Source organism: Lottia gigantea, assembly GCF_000327385.1.
Source record: "Lottia gigantea unplaced genomic scaffold LOTGIsca_5, whole genome shotgun sequence".
Lineage (NCBI taxonomy): Eukaryota > Metazoa > Mollusca > Gastropoda > Lottiidae > Lottia > Lottia gigantea.
In genome coordinates, this window is record NW_008709715.1 from 3,244,642 (window position 1) to 3,260,695 (window position 16,054).

The 16,054-nt window shown below is 31.3% G+C and overlaps 1 protein-coding gene across 1 annotated transcript in view; it reads right to left on the reverse strand.

The window, feature by feature from the left end:
- Positions 1-13,297, reverse strand: part of LOTGIDRAFT_229069 (hypothetical protein) — a gene marked incomplete at both ends in the record, with an annotated part of 18,699 nt that extends 5,402 nt beyond the window's left edge. The window contains 24 exons of the mRNA XM_009061955.1: positions 357-489; positions 724-911; positions 1,214-1,367; positions 1,667-1,841; positions 2,233-2,484; positions 2,754-2,897; positions 3,296-3,652; positions 4,041-4,266; positions 4,614-4,713; positions 4,992-5,123; positions 5,439-5,555; positions 5,947-6,073; positions 6,409-6,471; positions 6,754-6,888; positions 7,134-7,240; positions 7,605-7,677; positions 7,831-7,969; positions 8,538-8,703; positions 8,968-9,169; positions 9,325-9,494; positions 9,763-9,943; positions 10,316-10,490; positions 10,851-10,930; positions 12,416-13,297. Of these exons, the coding sequence (XP_009060203.1) occupies positions 357-489; positions 724-911; positions 1,214-1,367; positions 1,667-1,841; positions 2,233-2,484; positions 2,754-2,897; positions 3,296-3,652; positions 4,041-4,266; positions 4,614-4,713; positions 4,992-5,123; positions 5,439-5,555; positions 5,947-6,073; positions 6,409-6,471; positions 6,754-6,888; positions 7,134-7,240; positions 7,605-7,677; positions 7,831-7,969; positions 8,538-8,703; positions 8,968-9,169; positions 9,325-9,494; positions 9,763-9,943; positions 10,316-10,490; positions 10,851-10,930; positions 12,416-13,297 (4,478 nt within the window). The remainder of the gene's footprint in view (positions 1-356; positions 490-723; positions 912-1,213; positions 1,368-1,666; positions 1,842-2,232; positions 2,485-2,753; positions 2,898-3,295; positions 3,653-4,040; positions 4,267-4,613; positions 4,714-4,991; positions 5,124-5,438; positions 5,556-5,946; positions 6,074-6,408; positions 6,472-6,753; positions 6,889-7,133; positions 7,241-7,604; positions 7,678-7,830; positions 7,970-8,537; positions 8,704-8,967; positions 9,170-9,324; positions 9,495-9,762; positions 9,944-10,315; positions 10,491-10,850; positions 10,931-12,415) is intronic.
- Between the last annotated feature and the right edge of the window lie 2,757 nt (positions 13,298-16,054).

The following is a 16,054-nucleotide window of genomic DNA, read 5'->3' on the forward strand; positions in this document are numbered from 1 at the left end:
AAATTATATGACGTTATAAATGTATAACATTTTTTTTCAAAATCTGTACCATTTGTTTCAATACATTTGACATACTTTCACAATATATAACATTTTTTAAAAAATGACATGTAATCAAAATATGAGACATTTTTTTCAAAATATATAACAGTTTTTCAAAATATATATATTTTGAAAAATATAGGACATATTTTGAAAAATATATGAACTATAAAACTCAAATATATATCTTTTTTTAAAGTATATTTTACTTTATGTAAATCTACTGACTTAAGTGGCAGTGCACAGTGACATCATTTTCACAATATTTGAGATAGGTAGATTTGAAAAATATAGAAATCTGAATCTCTACTTACCTTTCAGCTGTAGTGGTAACCTTATTATCCAATAGTTCTCTTTCTTTCATTAAGGAATGAGACAGATAGTTCTCCATTGCACCTCTCTCAAATAAACTTAATCTTAAATTCTCCTCTCTTGTTAGTTTCTCACCTTTAAAATGATATGGTATTGACTAATTACCTTTCACAATTGGTTAGAATGTTGATTTTATGTAAGACAAGTGCAGAATGTAGAAATTTTGAAGCATGCAATTATAAAAAACTTATTAACTAATTATTAAACTTCTCGTAACTAATCATTAAGCGATTAAAAGCAAGTGCAAGTTAAATACAATTCTTGTACTTTGAAATAAAATCATGGTACAAAATGCATGTTATAACCTACAGAAATCATCTTTTTTCTGGAAATCTCCACAAGTTTTATTCACCATCAGTTTAAATAATCGGTAGATATGGTTAATTATAACCAATGGTGGTACTAGTGTGGGTCGGTCAAACAATTCTTGTACCAATGATAATCTATAGAATCTCCAGACTTTCAGTGAATTATCTTGTATAGTTTGGAATGTATAACTGGAAAGAAAATTTTTGAAATCAAAGATATTACTGATGATGTCCATTAAAAAAATTAAACAAAGGAAACATCCATATTTACAGATATGCTAACTTAGGTTCTCAAGTATCTTGTATACCAGCTGGTACTTGGCCAAATGTCTTTACATTGATCTTTCCAAATTATCCAAAATGTCATAACTTTGAATAAAAATCTGAACTAGTAAGAAAATTCTATTTGTCAAAATCTCATTCTAGTGCATGGCAAATTGAGAGCAAAAGTTTTTTTTAGAAGTTGAATCAATTTTCAAAATTAGACTAACCTGAACATAGCAATAAGTAGATTTACTAATAAAATATTAGTGAGTATCATATAAATAGCTAATAGAACAGGCACAAAGGCATTAGTTTCTGGACACCGCTGTGATAAATCTTCTCTCCAAATAGTTTCATTGTATGTACACCCCTCTTCTTCACCTGTTTAAATATAATAATCAAAGGATATAAATTTCTTATTTTCAGCTGATACAATCAAGCTTTCCTCAACACTACTGCAGACAAACTAAACATTGAATTTTCATTCTGAAACAGGCTAAGGGTAGCTCTCAAAGACATATCTATAGACAATGTAGTGTTCCAGTTATCTGACTGGTCAATCACTTCAATGGATTTTAAGTTTATCAACCAAATATTAATTACTATTATCAGAGTCCATTTCTGAGAACTTAAAACAGTCACTTTCACATCTGCAACATTAACGAAAGCATTAAATTTACCTTCTACTCTTTCAAGGAAGAGTTCGCCATACATTTGCCAGTAAGGTAGATATAAAATATTTTTCAGTATGACCCAACTTGATGGTGAATTAGGATACAGATTGGCTTGATATGCTATACCAAAACTCATTATAAATACCAGTAGGATTAAAAAGAAGAAAAATAAATCTGTCAACTGAAAAAGAAATAGAGAAGTATTAAATAAGAAACTTGACAATCACCTTTGTCATTAATATTACATCTTAGGTTGCTTAGTGACCTTACTCAATAATCTAGAGGTCTACAATTCAATCTTGGCAAGATAATCCAAACTAGTCGATAATGCTGGTCAAAGGGGCTGTTATGATAGAGCTCAGATGGGAAATGATTTGATGTCTCTTAGGCAACAGGCTGTGCAATGAATAAAAAGGGTTACTGCCACTGTCTTGACAAAGTTTCTCCCATTGTACACTGTTTGGCATTTGCCATCTTCATTAACACGATCCGGAGCAAAACAGAATTTAATTTGCAATATGTAATGTACTATAAATTCTCCCAGTCTGAGACACCATTCCACTTCAACTTACCATTTTCTCTATCATGATGACTTTAGGTCCCATATTTTTGGAGATAAAAAAACTCTGCATAAGACGGAGGTAGAACATGGCTAGAGTGATACTGTAAGAGATACGAGCCCAGAGGAAATCAGTATTGAAGATAGTATATCTTAGAACCACTGATATCAGAAACAACATATACATCGCCAAATCAAATCTATTCCAGACACTCTCAAACCAGTTCCTTAACTTATATATAGGTGGTTGATCTAATACTATAATCTGAAACAATACCTTGACAATGACAATATCATTTAAAAAAAAAATTAAAATGGAACTTGTGTTCTTTCAGAAGAAAACAATCAAAATATAACAAAAGCAATAGAGAAGTTTCAGTTTTAAAGATTGCCTTTACTAACTGATAAGACTCAATTTCAGACATTCATAACCCTTTTCAGAATGAATAGTATTATATTCTATATTATTCTACTGTCAGTATATTAGATAAAAATAAGTCAACACAAATCATATACAAATCATAAATCTCTCACCTGCCGTAATTCTTCTATAACCATTGTACCTAGCCATACCCACGTTATATATTCTAGTAGAGAGGGTGAATTCTCTTCTATTACTGGCCGTAAATCAACCAACACAAAATATGTAAATACACCCAAAAACACCAAGTATGCCACCTAAAAAAATAATTACTTAAAATTATTCTGTTTAACAGCTTATCAATTTCCAAATCCAAAGACCATTATTTACAAAATTATTATTAAATATTGATTCAATTAAAGAGGGAGAAAAAAAAGAATTATGAAGTCCTTCCGCCCTATGGCCAAAAATATGAAATTTGTATCAATATCTTAACTTAAATTTGGGTTTACATCAATGTCATTAGACGGAGTAATCCCTGTTTCTCTTTATTTTTCAAAAAATATTAAATAAATGAAAATCGGTACATAGTCCTGCTTTAATAGCAATGTTAATCTTACTGAAATTAAAAAGTTTATTTAAAAAATTAGAGGTATTTTTGATTCCTGTCAGCCTTTAACAGCCTTTCAAACTACCATATTCGAAGTATACTTACCAAACCAGTGTAGAATTTGGTAACAGGTGCAGAGTAGAAAAATACCAAAGCTGACAATATATTGACGTTATTTCTGTCACATTTAAAATAGTCCACACCATACATTTTTTTCTTTACTAAATCTTTCTTTCGTCGAGATTTGGCAGGGGTAAATCCTTTCTTTTTATCAGTTTCAGCAGGGACAACTTTATTTCCTGGGGGAGGTCTGTTGGAGTCTTTTGATTCGGTATTTTCTGCTTCAGCTTCCTCTTCTTCATCATCATCATCATCATCATCATCAATAATGTCTTCCAGAGATTTATGGGTGGAGAATTTGATAAATGGTAAGAGAACAGGAAACAGTATACATAAACAGATCTGAAAAATCAATATATTAAATCATTATCATCATCATAGATAAGGCCTTTATCATCATCATAGATAAGGCTTTCATCATCATCATAGATAAGGCTTTCATCATCATCATAGATAAGGCTTTCAAAAGGAATAGTATACATATACAGATCTGATAAGTTAATGTTTAAAGAACAGTATGACATCAATAAATTATTTACAGAACTAGCAAATTAAAATGTCTACTATATTATTTTTAGGCTGTTTCATTCATAATGTCCTCATTACTCCAGTCATGCAAAAAATAACCCAAAAATCGCTGTATTAAGGTTCACTTGCTGTTAAGTTAAGTTGTTTTGCTCATAAAATATGGATATTTTAATATAATAAAATAAATAAATAATATATTTACCTTAGGTTCAGAAGTATACAGAGCCATAGCTCCTTTCCATATTGTATTAAGTTTAGTTTGACAACAAGAATGTTCTAGAAAGTCCATCAGAGTATTGTTATTAGCTATCTGAAAGACAGTCCTATCTCCCCATAATGTCTGTTCTCTTATCAATAATTGTTGAGCCATTTTCTTATCTTTACCATAGCATTCTGCTAAAACATTGGTAGCCAACCTCTCATATACTCTACAAGTAAAATATATTTAATAATATCTAAATGCTTCAAAATTACTACACAGACATGAAAACGTTTCTGTTATTTTATTTATTTTGAATATATACTTATATTCACATGTCATTGGTCTTTATGCCTCCAATTCAGTATCAAATATATGAAGTTTTACCTCCTTTTTTTCTCTTTTGTATTATGTTATGAAAATGGTAATACTATGAAGTGTGCAAACAGGGAAATATTGCCCGAATAGTGACTATTTCAATTCCACTTAGAGCTTCAGTTTTGGGGCTTTATCCTAGGCTTGCTTCACATGTACATTAAAGCAGTTTGTATGGACCATTCCAATAAACTAACTTACTCAGCATGTTCATTTAGGTCAGCACTTAATTCTAATTCTTCCTCGTGTTCTGCTACTTCTGCCATTGCTTTTAATAATGAACTAGCCACAACAGCAGCACCTTTAAAAACAAGAATAAATCAAAAAAATTGAGAGAGAGAGAGAGGATTTAACAAAACACACAACATATGGGTTTGCTCTTTTTTAACTGTTTAATCCTCCAAAATATGATTATGTGTAAGAAATGAAACAATCAGTTTGATTTTTAGTGGGTAATATCAGTTGTGTATATATGAACCATGATCACTATTCATCACTCATGCTCAATACTGTTAACTATATTTGATTGGTGAATTTGGCCTTGACAAGTGCGGAAAAAGATAATATGTAACATCTTACCAATTTGATCTTGACCTAGTTTCCAAAACAAGTGAGCCATACTTCTTCTGTTAAATAAAATGGCCCATATAAACAGTTCACGTGCTGGATTTTCAAAATCATGAGAATCTTTAGGTTTTTTCTTCTTTGTTTCTACAAATGAAAATTACCTTAGTTTATATCACTTAATTAATATCACAGTCAATTATAACCATATCAACATAATAATAAACATAACAATAATGTACCACACAAACAGTATTACCTATGTGGACACTCTGAAAGAATGACAAACCAAATGGCAGAATGACATTCTTAGCATCAAACTATTTACAAGGAAAAATGTTTTGTGGAGTGTCTTATTTTCAAGATATTTTCACCATAGTATCATACCACTAAATTTCAACTTAGATGTTTACTATTTCACATTATATAATTCAAAACAAGTCAAAGAAGAAAAATACATACTTTTTGTTGTAGCTGTGAGATTTTGCTGTGTTATTCTACTTTTTAATGTTTTCAATGTATCAGTATTACCTAACCATTTCATACCTACTTCTCTAGCTGTCACATAATATTCTTCACCTGAAATATACAATACCACCTAAACTAACCATCCCAGATAGATCTGATGTTAAAATAATTCAATTCTATGGCAATGTCATTAATATTTTAAACATTTATTAAGAAGGCATGCTATTCTACACATCTTCTTGTAACTTCTAAATCTAAAACAATCAAATCAATCTAAGAGTCTTAATATCCAATTCTATTTCCTCTTTGTAAACATTCAAATAATTTAGTCTTTAAAATTTCATCAAATTGGAATTTAATTTTAGTTGACATCAAAATAGCAATTTTTTCTCAATTTTTCTTTACATTTTGTAAGGTCATTTTTTAGATATTTAGGTATCACACTACATCTAAACTAATAGATCATAATCTATAAATTAGCCAATGAAAATAAGAACATTACCATGGTAGAAATCCATAGCTGAATCTTTGAGAAGATGAACAATGACTTTACTAACATTTTTCAATAAGCTAGGTGACTTGTCAAAATTTTCAGTTTCTCTACACGTAAAATATGATAGCCATGTTTGCTGAAATGAAAAAGAAAGATTTTCTATTCTAAAATGAACAAACATGGAGTTAAGACATAGATGAATAACTTTTGTCACAGATTAGAACTGTCATTTGTCATTTCTATCAAATTCAGAGAATCCATTTTCCCAGCTTGATCATTGGCAAAACCTTTTTGTTCTTTTCCAGATTGACTGGTGGAATGATGACTTACCGGTACTCAATCAGATGATTTACTAGCTAGAAGTTCACACAATGACCAAGACTTGGAAGTAAATGATGTTAGAAGCCCTACACTCTGGTGATTCAAGAACAGAGTTTAATAGAATGTGGACAAGGTCTATGTTATACATACCTTTATATATCCTAACATATATCTCATTACATCACCATTAGCATCCATCATATCATTGCTAGTCTACAAAATACATTTTATGAATGTAAAATTTGACACAAGAATTTTTTGATTCACAAGCATTGAAATTAAGAGACTTATTTAAAATGGCTAAAGAGAAAAGAAAAGGCTTGTATTTACATATTTGAACGCACTTATGATACAAAACATAACCAATTCAACTATATAATGGACTGCTCATTTGCATGGTTTGAATTGGAGACAAACAAGCATAAAAGAATGAACTTTGAGAACTGTGCAGAAGTTGATCCTGTACTATCAAACAAGAAGATTAATATTACTTACCAGACAATAAATGTTCCATAATGTTTCTTTCGTTAAAAATTTGTGAAAATCAACACCATTATCAAGGAAACTCTGCACAAAATCTGTTCTGTCTTGGACAAGAGCTGTGACCATGGCATCATACAAGGAAGAGGGCTGCAAAAATAACAAAAAAATATGGGAGACTCATTAACTCATGCCATAGATTAGAATCTAAAGAGATACTTGCATATTATGATTTATTGCAGAAATTGCAGAAAAACTTGACAACTTTTTCCATTTTGCATTGGTATGTCTTGGATACTTTAACAAAATAACTGCCTGCAAAACTTAAATGAAACGAGATCTTCTGTGTTGAAAACCAATAACTTGCAATTTTTTTGTTAAATAAACAAACTTACATTCCATTTCTGTCGATTATCAGTAGTAAATATTTCATGTCGTGCGATATCACATCTGTTCCAGGCTAGAGCTAATGCAAGTTGTGAATGGGCATCAGATTTATTGGCTGAAATACAGATTATAGTTAGTGAATACCATTCTAATGATGAATACTATTAAAAGTTAATTACATCAGAAATTATAATGTGTTAATTAAGATTAAAGATTGTTATTTCTGTTGAGTTTTTTACCTAAGATGATTTTTCAACAGTAATATTGCCATTTGAAATATTAATGTAATAATAAATACTAGCAGTCAGCAGAAGTACTCAAATAAGATAGAACAGAGTTTAGACAATAAACTTTGATAATTTTAAAAGATTCAACAGAAATTCAATAACCTACAATGGGAAAAAGGTATTTGTCTGACCTAAACAGATTCTTACTCAGTTTAATTCTCGGTGAAGATATAATGAAAATAAAACTCCTACCTTTAAGTAAAGCATATAAAATAGCTCGATCTATTTCTTTCACATCAGCCCTTTCTAGACTAAAAACATTGACCTAAAAACATAAAGATAGCTTATATTGTTCTTTTAACTGAAAAGTTTGTTTAATAAAAATCATGTCTAGAATAGTATTTGAATCTCAGGAATCACAGACATAGGATTGGTATGAGATTTGATATATTTTGATTATTTCCAATAGATAACCTACCAATCTTCTATTATGAAGACATTCATTAAGTTCCTTGACAAGTGATCTGATTTTTTCTGGGTCAGATACACCTAAACATTTTCTTGTTTGTTCTTTTAATATTTCATCAATTTCTACACTCTTTCTTGATATTTCATCACTTAAAATAAACAATAAAATCAACAATCTAGAGATTCAAAACAGTAAACAAATAGCCACAAAGTTACATATAAAACCTGAGTTAAACACTAATCCTGCTCCTAGTCGTTGTGGTCTTTGCTTGTCAATTCATGTATGCAATTATTGGTTCTTGTACAACATTTATGGCCTTACTGGCCAATTACTATTTTTAGTCATTTTTGATCATTTCTTGACCCTACCATTTCTGGTTCTTGTTAGTCATTTCTGTAAATATTGTACACTGAAGATCACAATTTAATTGTTTTTATATTGTGCACCAACTAGATCGTCGGTTGCCAACCTGGGGTGTTTTCACCCCTTGGGGTGTGGGTCTAGGGTGTCGGGAGTGTGGCCAACTAGTGTAGGAGGAGAATATATTTTGAATTGAGAGAGCACCTCACATCATCACATTCTGGAAATGAGGATGAAACAAATTTTTGGGGGTGTGAAAGGTCCAGGTGATTGCTCCAGGGGCATGAAGGCAGAAAAAGGTTGGAAACCACTGAACTAGGTAGTTCCAGTAAAAAAAAAAACTATTTTTATCTTACTCATTTTTTTTCTTAGTAAGTTTATAACCATAAGCTATAAGATCAGCACAGCGACCAGTACCATTTATAACAACTACCGGTGTATTACGTCGTAATGTTTCTAATACCGTTTTCATTGTATTTATACCACCTTCTACTACTAACAATACACATGGTACATGAACACCTATAAAATAACACATTTCCATGCAAGTTTTCTGCAAGGTGGCATGTATTAAACTCCTTGCAAGAAAAGAACATTTGTTAAGGGTTTTCAGTGAAGGAGAAACTCTTGCTTCTTTATAGATTGTATGCATGACATTTAGTTCCCAAATTTTTAAAAAAGAACTTTTTCTCAATAGAATGAAGAATTCTTTTAAATTTATATCTGCTGGCATTTTAGTATGGAAGTCATAGTTATAGCATACAACAGACAATTCTCTTCACTTACTTTGAGTTGTAGCTACTCCAGTTTCAACTTTTTGAGATATATAACTCTCTAATTTTGATCTAAATTCAATCTCTCCACCATATTTACCATGTGTACCATTATCAACTAAGATAAAATGAGTATGATTGTGATCTAATGGAGCACCATCACCTTGATCTACTGTATCTTCTACAGCATATACTGCTGGAAACAATCCATTGGCCTGTAGAGAATTCAAAAATTGAAGAAGTATTAGAAGTAAAGACCCTAGAGCTAAGATCGTTTTGAGGATACATGGCCAGAAAGCCAGAATCTCATTGATTCATAAGTCTATCTACAAGATTTAAATATAATAGATAGGGCTACAAGCTTACTTACACCTTCACCATCTAAAGCTAATCTGTTGTTGATGACACCCCAAGTAGCTATACCTAGAGCAACAACACGATTCTGTTCTGGATTACCAGTAGAGAAGATATGGTCTCTGACAGCTTCACCAACAAACTCCATGACACCAGCTGCTGTACCTCCTGTCACTATCCAGGCTCCTACAAACCAAATTTTTTCTGTTAGAATCCTTATTCATGCAAATTCTACTCATTGCACCTTATAGTATCCAAAGATTAAGTTTTAAGGCAAAAATTTCAATATCTAGCACTGGACAACATAGAGAATTAATTGGTGGTATTGTTGGTATCTAGTTGGGTTGATGAAATGTATGGTGTACAATAATAAGCTATGGCAACTTTCTGGTAGTTTCCTATACATGTATCTACATAATACTCACATCTATATAAAATAAAATATAATAAATACCTGTACTTTTGGCTGCATGTATTAACCCTTGTTTTAAAACAGTTCTTAATCTGGCTTTCAAATCAAATTTCTTAGCGCCACCAGTTACAGAGATGAGTAGTTTTGGTACCGGTAATCCCCAATGTTCAATCAATATATCCCATACATCATTTAGATTTGTGGACGGATCAAGTCTCACATACTGGAAATATCAAATACTTAAGTATTCTTTAAACATGAGTACTTGGACAAGTCCATCAGATAATAGACAATATCATAAGCAGAGAATTAACTATAGTTTTCAAAAACATGCCATCTAATTCAAATTTTTATTTTCCGATAAAATCATAAACACCTTGCAATTTAAGATTCATATGCTTATCAGGCACTTGAGCATGTACTTCTTAATATGCAGGGACCAGACTTGTGGAGTGCCTAGATGTCTTAGTGGTGTAAAGTAATACTGTGAGATAATATAGGATACTGAACTAATATATTTTATCAATATGAATGAGGGTATAATCCAATTTAAGTTGGTTCAAAATAAATGATAATAATCTAATATAAAACTTACAGGAGAGTTGGTTGTGTCATGTCCGAAACCTCGGAAAGTAATTTCCCCAAAAGAATCGCATGCTTTTTTATCTGTATGTGTCTGCATTGACCACTTTTCTTTCCTTTGACTTTCTGTGACTGGTATTCCCATATCAATATGCCATTCCACATCTCGACCACACTGACAGTTTCCACTAAAAAATACATCCAAATCACGTCTTAAGTTCAAATTCTCCTTAAAAAAAACCTGAGTTTATATAGATGCAGAACTGAAAATGTTGTTTTAACCAACTGGAAATATATTTTGACAAATAGAGAAATGCTAACATTTAGTTGTTGAGCTAAATGATATTGAGTATTTTCAGAAAAGAAGTAAATAAAAACAAAAACAAAGAGATGGAAAACAAAGATTCAAACAATTAGAACTAATTTAGCACAAAACATAACTCAGAGCAAAATAACTTCTATTTTTGCTTTCAAGACAATTCCCTTCAAGCTCTTCCCTTAATTGTAAAGCAAAACAGTAAGTGAATAGAATAATAAAAAAAACTTACACTTTGGAGTCCACATCCAGGGTATATCTGTTGCATTCTCTTTGAAATATCTTTTTGGAGATAAAACTAGCAGTCTTTTTCTGAAAGATAGGGAAAGAATAAAATCCATTACCAGTATAATACAGAAAAGGGATGTGAAACTTTTTCTTCCTCTGAACAAACTGTTTAGAAGACATTATTCACTATAAAACATAAGTCTTTTTGTGTATATTAGTCTTCAAGTTTGTATATTTTAACGACTTTAAAAGAAGTCTATAATTGGCAACACAAAACAAAGAGAAGAATTATCATGAGCCAAATCCACGGTCAAAAAATAACCAAACTTTTGTAATTCAGCCAAAAAAAAATTTAGATTACGACACCATACTGTTCTTACTTTGTTGGGTTTACGTTTACGTCTTATAGGTAGTAGTCCCTTATAGTGAAACATGTTAGAAAACTTATTGCTAGCCATTATTACAAGTCAAAAGTTACTAATGAACTATGTTTAGTAGAGTTCAACTTGTGAGTTATATAACTATGTCAATTGATATTAATCTATGGATTATCTCATTAATCTGAAAATCCAGTAGTACAGTAACTGGTACACAAAATAACTTATAATTAGTTATTTGTTAAAAGTGATTTCTACTAGAGGGCTTAGCAACTGTTAATAAATGTCAGAGGAGAGTTCATAGCTTAAATTTGAAAAGCTGATGATCAGTAATATTGGAATATATAGACTAATTCGGTGAATAAATACATGATACTATGCTTCTCCTAAGTTTGATGTAGATGGATGTTGTCATGAAGTGTACAAAGAGAAAATTTTACTACAATCAAGACACAAATTTGTAAAGTACTTTCAAATTGTTTAGGGATCTTTGGGGCAATCAGTGGAGGTATATTTCGGACATATGTACAAGATTGCTCAACATTAATTGGAGTGAGTGACCTTATATATTTGATGTATTATCATTTTCTACTTGAAAGAAATTACCACAAATTTGCATACGTGATCAATATGCCAGTAAAAATATGTATTGTGAACATAGGTAATTTTAAACTTATTCCTATTGTGTATAATACCTGTACATAAAAGGGACAGATTTGCATTTTCGGGGGTTGATTTGGGTCTTGACTATAATGTATATTTTAAAAGTACTAGAAATGCACGAAAATCGCATAAATTCAAAAATATCTCAAATTAGGAATTTCACTTCCTATTGCTATATATCACAGAATCTCAAGAAATGGTGAGACTTTTTTTTAACTTTCAAATGAATAATTCTGGACACACTTGGATTTGAAGGCTCAGAATTGGACTTTGAGTTGTGAACACTATTACTGATTAGCTTAGTATAGCCAAAATTTCCCGTTTCTGAGACAAAGGTATGATTGGTCAAATGAATGGCCAATCTGTCCCTTTAAAGAATAACATGTTCAATTATTTTGAATAAACCTATATCTATTTATAATATTCCAAACACCTTTATACTACATCAAAAGATACTTTCACTATCATAGTTTCCTGGGTATTTCAAATCTATAAAGTGATATCATTTAAGTATGATATCTGTACTTACTTGATTAGATAATATTTTTTTGGAGACAGGTCTTTTATTTCTTTGTTGATCATCTGTTAGTTTCATAGTGGATCTGGCACGTTTAAACATAGAATTAATACTGCCCTTAAAACTTGATTCTTTATCAAGATCATCAACAATATAAGTACCATTGCTACCAACTGAAACTGTGTCTTCTTCCTTTTTTCTAGGTTTAGGTGGTAGCTTGTCACCTACATATCCATGTTTTTCAAAATCTTCCACAGTATAGGCATCTGTACTGGCAAAAGAATCTTCAGTTCCCTGATTGTGTTTATGCTTTTTCCTTTTTTTGTGTCGTTTGCTTTCTTCATATTCCTCATCTGGAGTGTTTTCTGCAGACTTGTGCTTGTGTTTTTTCTTTTTCCTTGAAGAGTTTCGTGACAAACCTGATTTTCCAGATTGAATAAAGGTGTTAAATGGGTCAGTCTCTTTCAATTCCATTTCATTATAATTAGCACTGTTCGAATTTCTTGGTGAAGGCAATTCTGCTGAATTGATTGTTGATTCCTCTCTAGTTGGCCGTGGTATTTTAGACACTTTGTGTTCTGGGCTCTCAATATACATGACTTGTTGTTCTTTCTTCTGATGAGTTGGACTCTCTATTGTCCAGTGTGTAGTGGGCTGATTAGAAGATGTTGGTTCTTCATCACCTGTTTTTGAACCATGATGAGGTGGATCAGCACTACCAGGTGATGTAAAAGAACTACTAAAATGTGACATGGCGCCCTTGGGAGTTTCCCCCTTAAGTTTATTTTTGAATTGCGTAGAACTAAAGCTGTTTAAATTAGCTATGTCATCTAAATCCCTATCAGAACCGACACTAAATGTTTGTTTTCTGGCACCATTTTGATCTCTATACATAGCCACTTCTCTTTTCTCTGTAACAATAAGTAATAAAGTATATTCTTTTAATGAAACGAGACAACGTGATTGCAAATCTTAAACTGCTATGACATAACAATAGTGGTCAGACAGTTGGAGCAGGTCAGGATTCAAGATAGGTCTTATGGAAAATAAAACTGTCAAAATATTTTGGAAAATCAAATTACCTGTAGGCCTAGACTCTATCTTACCTGTCTAAGTAATTTCATAATGCAAGGGTTAATAATAGTCTAAGAATGACTTGTGTTGGTAAAAATATTTTAAGTATCAACACACATTGTCACTTTCCTAGCAAAGCCAAAGGGTCGACCCTATTTTCCAATCTTTACAAAATCACATCGAAATAAGCTATGAACTTCCTAATTCATTGAGAGTCTATAGATTATCTTTTGTGATGGTTCTTGTAGGCCTAATGGGGTAATGCCAATTAATGAATACATCTTTATCATGAATGAGGGAATTTCTAGCAGTGTATGAGCGAGTGAGTTAGATAAATAGTGGAGGGAAGTGTGTTTTTTGGCGAAGTAAATTAAACCTTACATTTCTATGGACCAAAGTATTAGATTGAAGTATTATAAGACATATAGCATGAAATTGAAATTTTTAGATATGATTTTATCGACGTGACAAAATAACAAATAAGTGTATAACAGGTAACATCAATAAAAAATACCATTATATTGTGATGTATTTACATTTGTTTATAACAGCCATGTTGAATCCATGTGGTCGCTTATGTAAACGAAAATGATAAGGAGACGTGTAAATCAGTCTTGGCCGAGCCATCATAACGTTATTAAATTTCTAATTTGATCGATTGAAATCTAGATAAAGTGTTTATATTTATACTGGTATTTCAATGGTACTTGACTAATTTACCACAAGCTCCGCTTATAAGCGACTTTTTTGTAAATTACAGGTGGGCGAAAAAGGGAAGTAATTCGAAAATAAACAATTATTCCAGACCAAAGCAAATGAATCATTGATATTTTATAAGAGTATTATTACAAGATGTCTATGATCATGACAATCATGAAATTAAAAAAGTATGTATAATAAATTTGTGGATTACTTGATTTATCAAGTGACAATGAAGATATCAGGTCTATTCTATTGCTATGTCACGTTAATGCTTATTTCCCTTTTCATCATTGTCTTATAAATATTGTGTACATATAATTGTATGTTTAACATGATTTTGTATAAGCTTTAGCCTATTTATTTGTGTAGTTTATATTTTTTGAATGTGTGTATTTTATAATTATTGTGTGTGTAGTTTAGGAGGAACCACGGAAGAATTTTCTCTGGCAAACTGGTTTTCCTGTCAAATAAAGTATTATCATTATTATTATTTTTATGATATGTCTAATAATGTAGATCTAAGAAAAAAAAAACCCAAAAAAACAAACCAAATCCATTTTATCTGTGTATAATAATTAAAATAGGTATGTAGGCTAATTGAATTTTCTGAATATGAGTGATTAGCACGAAATGTATTAAAACATATTTTATAATTACATTTTCTAATATCTAGATCTTTATTAATCCTAAAACTTCTTACCATATTTATCCAATGACTTCGTCTGCTGAGATGCATCACTGAGAGAATATTATCCCTTGAACCACCAACAATATGACAATATAATAGTCATACAGATCTATAATATAAGCTGTTCTGAATAAAGATCAGTAAAATCGACTAGTTAAGAGATAACGTATATACAAATTATACAAACGCATTTGACAGAACGATGCTATCCATGTCTTTTCACGACATCACCTTAAGATGTCCGACAATAATTCAAGAAAGTATATCATCTTATCTGCTACATTAATTGACATTAACACTATCAGATCAAATCAGATAGGACGCTCAAGTCGACACCTATATACAATTTTCGTTAGAAAACAGAACATGGGGAACTGGTGGTAACTGACGAAGACTGATTGGTCAGATTGTCCAAGATACTGTCGCCGTATTTCTAGCAGTCGTTGGCAATTCAGATAACAATTTTTGCCAGTCGGTCCGAGACTGATTTCTTTTGAATCAAACACAATTCCTTAGAACCATTCAGGGTCGTAAAATGAGTTGCTGTAAACTAATACAGAATATATTATCGCCTGGACTAAGCACGACAATTCAGGTATCCATTATTACATTTTACCTTTTTAAAAAATAAAAGAAATGCAATATATTTCCTCTCTCAAAAATCATTTAGAAATCAACCTGTTTTGTTTCATTTTCGCAATTGTCAAGGTCCTGAAAATTATTTAACTTACAATGTCGAAAAAAGCTCAAATTTTGTTAGCTTCATTGAAGCAGAGTACTTCTTTCTTTGGTTCCCATTTGTAAGGTTTAAAACGATAGGCTTATTAATAAAGTCTTTCCAATATGAATCATATAATTCTAATAAACTTAATTAACTTTTTCTTGATTAAAAAAATCTTAAGATGTAATTAATGATAAATAAGTGCAAACTTAATCAACTATAGATAAATACTTGAACGTGCTTTCTTCACAAGGCCAAAGTCTAATAAACAACAAATCAGCCTCTTCCTATTCGAAACAGTTTAATGAAAGAAGTGATTTCCCTTTCTCGATCTCTCCTACCTCCTTCCACCCTCTCCTTCTACTCGTCTCTTCTTTCTCCCCTTGTCGTTCAAAAAATAAGACACAAGAGGAGGGGGGGGGGGGGGGGTAGCGGTGTTGGCTATGGCCCCCAGAAGAGATATGCA